Source organism: Sabethes cyaneus, chromosome 2 (genome assembly GCF_943734655.1).
Source record: "Sabethes cyaneus chromosome 2, idSabCyanKW18_F2, whole genome shotgun sequence".
NCBI classification, from domain to species: domain Eukaryota; kingdom Metazoa; phylum Arthropoda; class Insecta; order Diptera; family Culicidae; genus Sabethes; species Sabethes cyaneus.
In genome coordinates, this window is record NC_071354.1 from 32,179,244 (window position 1) to 32,186,410 (window position 7,167).

Sequence of the window (7,167 nt, forward strand, 5' to 3'; positions counted from 1 at the left end):
ACGAACAAATATTTTTAGAGTGCGATGTGTTTCTTCGAACTGCATAATTAAAAATAAATTATCGCCTGCTTTGATGAAGGCACTGCGAAGGGTTTTTCTTACTCCTCCTGCGAAGGGGAGATAATTTTTTCGACTGGGGCTTGCTTACAGGATGTTGGGCTCCCCCTTTCGGGGGTACGGATGGGGTAATGACAGCATGATCGTCGCTGCTTTTCGGCTCCACACATCCACACATCCACACACATATAGGTGTGCAGTCAGTCAGCAGTCAGTGAGCGAAAGAGTGGGCAGACAGTTTGGCAACGTTGCTTCTAAACTCGTTTTGAAAACGGATGTTAGACCTGTAGGCGTTGTGAACGAAGAACCGACACACGTTGATGTAGACGATCGGACCCGGCATGCTAGCGAACGGAGGATGAAAGAGGACGGCGGATGGGTAGCGCTGTCTCGCTTGCAAGAATGTCTCTCTCGCAACCTGTCCGGTTGCCACCCCTGGCCACCTGCCCTCGGTGCCCCCTGTCATGTGACTCCGATCCACGACGAGTCATCGCACACTTGCTATACTTGCTGGCGCGCGATGTTCGCCTGTAGTGGTCAGGTCAGCGCCGACTTCGGCTGTGTACGTACACGCCGACACAGTCGTGGGTGCGTGTGTGCGAGCCTTCGGCTTCAGTCCAAGGAGGTAAAGATATTTATGAAAAAATAATACCACACCACTCGACTGTGTATGCTGCTAACGTTTAGTCACATCGCCCATCCTCTCTCGCGGGTTGATTTCAAAGTGCTTCAACACAAGAAGACACAAGCAGAAATGAGTTTAAATGGAAAACATTAACGCGCAGCACGGTCTCGGGCAGAAGCAAAGTTTTCGGTTCTGTAGCAAAGGAAAAATCTGCTAAATTTTAAAGTGTTTCGGTTTTGTTTTGTTTTGCAACTGATTGAAGTGACAAGAAAAGCGCTGGAACCTACGGTACGGTGTGTAGTGGAAGCTCTTAGCTCAGTGTGCACAGTTTTTTGTGAACAATATTTAATCAGCCAGTTGTTGGGAGGACAGCACGAGCGTATCGTTGGTCGATTCACACTTGTGAAGTGAAACTCAAAAGTGACAGTACAGTAGTTGCATGTGTGAGCAGATTGAATGTGTAAAAATTTCGAAAATAATTCAATAATGGCGCACGGACTACATTCGATGATAAAAAGTGAAATTGGATGCAGCAATAGTAAGCCGCGGGTTGACCAGCAGCAGCGCAGCGGTGCTGCGAATGGAGCGAGCTCGGGTTCCGCTGGAAAGATGGGCTCCCGAAGGATCTTCACGCCACAGTTCAAGCTGCAGGTGCTCGATTCCTATCGGAACGATGGTGATTGTAAAGGAAACCAGAGAGCAACAGCTCGCAAGTACGGTATACACCGAAGGCAAATTCAGAAATGGCTGCAGGTGGAAAGCAATCTCCGCTCAGCGGCCGCTAACAGCAGCTCCTCCAATGGGGCTGCCAGTACGATGAAAATCAACCTAATGAGCAATAGTGGCAATCATCATCCGCATCATCCGCAGCCCCAGCAGCAGCAGCAGCAGCCTCAGTTCCAGCTTCATCTACCGCACCATCACCATCACATCCACCATCAGAATCTGAATTCCATTGAACTAAAAGTACCCATGGATTCAACCAGACACCGCGTCGCTCAAAACGCCAGCTCCAACAACAATAATAACAACAACAACAACAACATCAACGGCAAAGAGAGCAGCGTCAGCGCTTGTATAATATCGCCCGTTCCAACTCACACATTGCTGTCGCCGTTCTCGCATCCACACCATGAAAGTTCGTCGTCGTCAGCAAGTCTATCGGTACTTAAACCACAAAGCCGGGATCCGACGGCAACCGCTTCTGCGGCGGCGGCGGCAGCGATGGTAAGCCAAGTGTTGCGGCCAAATTTTTCACCTGTCTCCGGCGATTTTCCAGCCGTAGCAACCCCGACCCACCTCCACCACCATCATCATCAGCAGTATCATCCCGGGTACGATCAGCTTAATCTGTTCGACAACTACTATCACTATCATCATTACGCCAAGTACGCGACCGACTGCCCGATCGATCTTTCACGGCCGCAGCAGCATATTCGCAGCAAAATGGAGCAAGCTCTCTCGCCATGTTCGACCGTTTCGTCCGTCTACTCATCGCGGCCCCGATCGCCGACGCCGGTGCCGGTCAGCATCAAATGCGAAGCGCGTGATCCGGCGGACGACTGCGAAGCCGTCGATTTGTCCTGCCGCAAACGCAAGTCTCACTCAACCGGTGACGATTCCAGCGACGGTCCCAGCCCGCCCAAGTCGGTGAAACTCTTCAAACCGTACCTGCTGGACGAGAAAGATGACGAAAAAGATTCCTCCATCGAATCACCTGCGGCTGCGGAATCGCTGAAGGATGGTATTGGATCGTCGGGGAGGCTAGAGAACAATCCCATCATATGGAACTTTCATGCTCAGCAGCGCTACTACGAGAACTTCTACGAGTACAACAGCGGCCAGTACGCCTATCTACCCAGTCCGCCCTACATCCATCAAACTCCGCTCACACCGATTCCGCGAACCCCCTACAGCACCCTGTCGCCGTCTCCGCCAAGCAGCAACGGTGGCAGCAGCAGCCGCTGGGCTGCACCGCAGGCTTCACCAGTTTCCGGATACGACAGTTCTACCTCGATCTCATCCGTCTACAGTGCCGACGGAAACGACGACGGCTACAGCTACAGCTTGGAACTGAAGCAGCAGGCCATCGATAGCTACTATCACGACGTAAGCTGCCGGGGTGACTTCCGAGCCGTCGCGTCTAAGTACAACATCAGCCGGAAGTACGTCGAGAAGTGGCTAGCGCAGGAGGATCACCTAGCCGTGAGCACCGTTAGCAGCAGCAATCCACCACCGCCGCCACTGCCGCCCCAGGTCGTGGTTGGGTAAGCCATAGTTTCGCTTTCGTTTTATTCTTCTAACACATATAGTACATTAGAGCTAGCAATTAGAGTCAGGATTTCGTTCGACACCGCGCGCGTTTTCTTCCGTTGAACATTAAGAAAGCATATACGATCAATCCTGTGATGATGTTCTCGTAAGCGCGAGCCGTCGTCGATCATGTAATGATCGTCGACCGCTCGATTCGCGGTTTTCAATCGGGACTCGGCAGGCCAGTCCGTCTGTCCGAGTTCACAGGGACTTTGTTGAAATGAAAAAAACTGAAATGTGATATTTATAACCTATACATATGATCATATCGTAAGTAAGTTTGTCAGGATTAACGAGCGAGCGGTTAGGAAGTAGCATGATTTACACATAGTGGCAGAAAAAAAAACTTGGGAACACATCGAAGGTCCACGGTTCGAGCGAAGCTCGGAAAACGCATGGCACTTGCAGAAGAACTACCCACAAAAATCTGGTCCTCTAATTAGCATAACAATTGCAGTCTATCAAGTTTTGGCTAGCAAAAAGCTGTGAAGTTTGCTTTGTTCCCACCCTTCGCACGCAGGTGTTGCCACTATCTGGCGGCTCTGGCTTGGGTTACGCCTCCCGAAAAAAGATTTGCACCGCACTAGGATCGCAGGTAGAATGACATCCAGATCTCACACCGTCCCCGTCTTCCTTTTTCTGTCTTTCGACTGTAACTTCTTCGGACGGTTCAACAAATCACAGGTGCCATATAAAGTAGATTCTAGTGATCACCACTTTCCGCCTGCCAAGTGCAGCAGCAGCCTGCGAGCGAAAGGTTGGAATTATCTACACTTCCCCTGTCCTGGGCAGGCCAGGCAATCGTGCAGCGAAAAATGCAGCCATAAAACCCAAAAGAGCAATAAAAGCAACACCTTTCGTCGGCCATAACGAAGGGATGGGAATTTCCCATAATTCCCCCAGTCTGGATCATAATTAGTAGTTTCGGTCGGTTCGCACTTGTTTCGCATAGTCTCTTTCTGGCACTGTTTGCTCGTTTGTTTAATTAGAACAAACCAACCCCCCGGCCCGGAGACAGATATGTCGGCTACCATTTTGTACAGTCTAAAACTTGATCGCGCGCCTGTCAGAAGCCGCACGCAAGCTGGCAGAGAGACCGTTGCGCGTTGTGTCATTCGCCATTTTTGCGCCATCTTTTTTTTTCCTAATCCCCATCTCCAACCATGCGCAGAAAAATTGCACCACATCAGCAGTGACTAAATTTTCGCGTTAAATTGCAACTAAAATTAGGCGAATGATTGAACAATCGTCTCGTAAACTAGGAAAAACTAAAGGTGCCACTAATTGCTCCGGCTCGTGCGCCTCCGACCCCGACGACGAACGAACCGCACCAGACCTGGGCGTTCAGCTCAACCATTCACTTGTTTTTTTATTTCGCTTATTTTATATATTCTTACTTTTTTTCTTCGAGTGCCACCTTACGCCGCTACTCAGGAAAGCAAACAAGAAAAAAAAGCGAATCATTCATCGCAAGTACCACCATATAAATTGTGCCAATCGGACACATGATTTCAACAATATTTTTACTCCGAAAGTGAACCGCACTCGTCGATCGTCACAATTTTTTTCCCTTGTTTTGGATCCCTTCCTCGAACTCTGCGGTCCCACTTTGATGTTTCCCAACCGTGACAATTCGAAACCGAAAAAAATGTACTGACAAAATCAAATCAAAAGAACAAACTTATCTCAACAGTGTGTCACATCAATCCTGTCAAATACTAACATTTGTGAATATCAAGTGCCTAATCGAGAATAGGAACAAGCAAAAAGTAATAAGCTAGTAATAAGAGTAAAATAAAACAAGTAAATCAAGTGCCAATACACCAACAAGCAAAACAGCTGTTAGTAACTAGAAGAAAGAAAAAAAACAAACAAACAATTAATGCTAATGATTTGATAAATCGAACAACAGCAAAATTGTTCAGCCAGCGGGGAAATCCACAAATCAAAACACTCGACCGCGAGTCCAGTTTATCCAATTGTTTTTTTTTCTGTTTGTTTTGTAAGTTATTCAAATTCAATTCGCAATCAATAATTTCACTTTTGTTGTACATAAACGTAGTAGTCCAACCCGACCCGAGCAAAAACGGGGGAACGGAAACGTTAGATTTCTTCTCATGAAATGTCAAATCATCATCATAACTCATAACTTATCTAGTTGACTTTTCCGTTTTGAATTATGTGCATCAAGTATACAGGTTCGTTCGTAAGGTTGATTGTACTAATTATTGTAAACAAAATATTATTATTATGATTACTCTTAACATTATTAATTATTATTTCTAGCATACCTTTAGGTAGGATTCCGACAGATAGTCAGTGTACAGTAGTTGATCATGTGTGTGATGATGAACTGAAGGCAGTTAGTTATACATCCGGGCGAGATGCTCGTACAGGGAGCACCGCCCGTAGCAATTGTAAATAGTTTACATTTGACAAGCAAAAACCAGCCATACTTGAAAAGAATGAATTGGAACTATTTTAATTAATCGTGTTACAAGTAAGTGAGCGCAGCGAGCAAGAGCGAGCAAAGCGAAATATAAGGAAAAATCATATTGTATTTTCTATTAACTATATTATACACACACACTTTGAATGAGAGTTTTTTTATTTGATCGAAGAATAAAGATGCGAAATATATCTATTCTATGATAGTTGTAAAACATTATCATAAACAATACTGAAAAACAAAAGGGTTTCATACGTTAATGAAGGCGACATTTTTGAAGAAATCAAGGTCTCTGAAAGGATTCTCCTTTGCTGAATTTGATTCCACCTCGTTGCACGTCTTTCTACTGCAGGTTTATAGCTGTTTGCATATTCTATTCTGGTAAGTATTTTCAGGTTTTTTCGAGTGTTTTCTAATGCAGATTACTGCACGTGGTAGGTACTTCCCGATTTACGAAGAATTTACTTATTACTAAAGTTTGAAATTACCTTTTGAAATTAGACCCGAAAACTGACTTACTATTTTTGCAATCAAATTTATGTTAAAGAATTGCTCGATTTGAATGTTTTAAGATGAGTTATTTGTTATTTTTTCGTTCATCATCTCCCCTTAAAGGGAAAGATTTTTCTTGAGAATTTCTTGTAGCTTATGGTTTACATTTTGTACCTGAACTTGGCAAATTTCCTAGTATTTGGAAACGATCATTTATGTTTTCCGTTCATAAAAGTGGCGAACGTCGGAATGTTAGGAGCTCCAGAGGAATTACCAGCTTGTCTGCTTAGCACCAAGCTTTTTGAAATTATTATTGGGTTCATGCCTGGCCGATCGGTTTCCACCAACCTACTCGATTTTACCTCCTTTTGCATCTCGTGACTTGAGAGAGGTTATGTACAAGACACGACTGCATATAGGTGACGCAGGACTACATAAGTCTCTTTTTTGGCGATAGTAGTATATACCCATGCATGTAATAATACGATTCTTCATGTATACATGCTACATGCAGCATATAGATATAGGGTTTGTTGAGACTGCAGGTTGAGAATATTCAATTATTTTCGAATGAATGATAAAGGCGCCTCAAATCTTACTTCAACATCAAACACTATTTAGTTAGACACATATGTATATATGTATTTGATTTGATGATATCAAAAAATTGTTATGTTAAAATGGTTTGGTTGTACTACAGGTTGAGAAATCCAAATTTTTGCAGGTCGATATTTTTTACAGCGTTTTATTCATTCTCATGATTGAAAGCTACTAGATAAATAAGTTAAAGTTGTTTGCAACATGTTTTGTACCTTACTGCCTTATACTGAGTTGACAGTCAAATAAACGTCCCCATGGGACCCTCCTGCCTTGTCTTGTCCATCCCCAAGTAACAATATTAGTTGTTTGATAATTTTTATACTGTTGTTACGACCATACTCTTAAATCTTCTTTTAAGTCTCGTAAACATGAAAGGCTATAACAAATCAATGAAAAGCCTTACTTAGAACCAAAGAGGACCATGCTACAGGATAGAGTTAAAACCAAACGTTAAAATCATCTACAGACTTCTAAGTTTTACAGCACAATATCCTATCGTAGTTTTAAGGCTGTCATTGCGATTTTAATGAGAGCTGTATTCAAAAGCAAGAGTTTGAGTTTTACTGTAATCTTTTAGCGGTCTTAATGAACAAATTTATAAAATTGATAAAAACCTCTTCATGATAACTGC

The 7,167-nt window shown here is 44.2% G+C and overlaps 1 protein-coding gene across 1 annotated transcript; it reads left to right on the forward strand.

Moving 5' to 3' along the window:
- Nucleotides 1-825: 825 nt before the first annotated feature.
- Nucleotides 826-5,623, forward strand: LOC128734172 (uncharacterized). Its single transcript, XM_053828217.1, has one exon. The coding sequence runs from the start codon at nucleotides 1,139-1,141 to the stop codon at nucleotides 2,951-2,953; it is 1,815 nt and encodes a 604-aa protein (XP_053684192.1). The 5' UTR covers nucleotides 826-1,138; the 3' UTR covers nucleotides 2,954-5,623.
- Nucleotides 5,624-7,167: the final 1,544 nt, after the last annotated feature.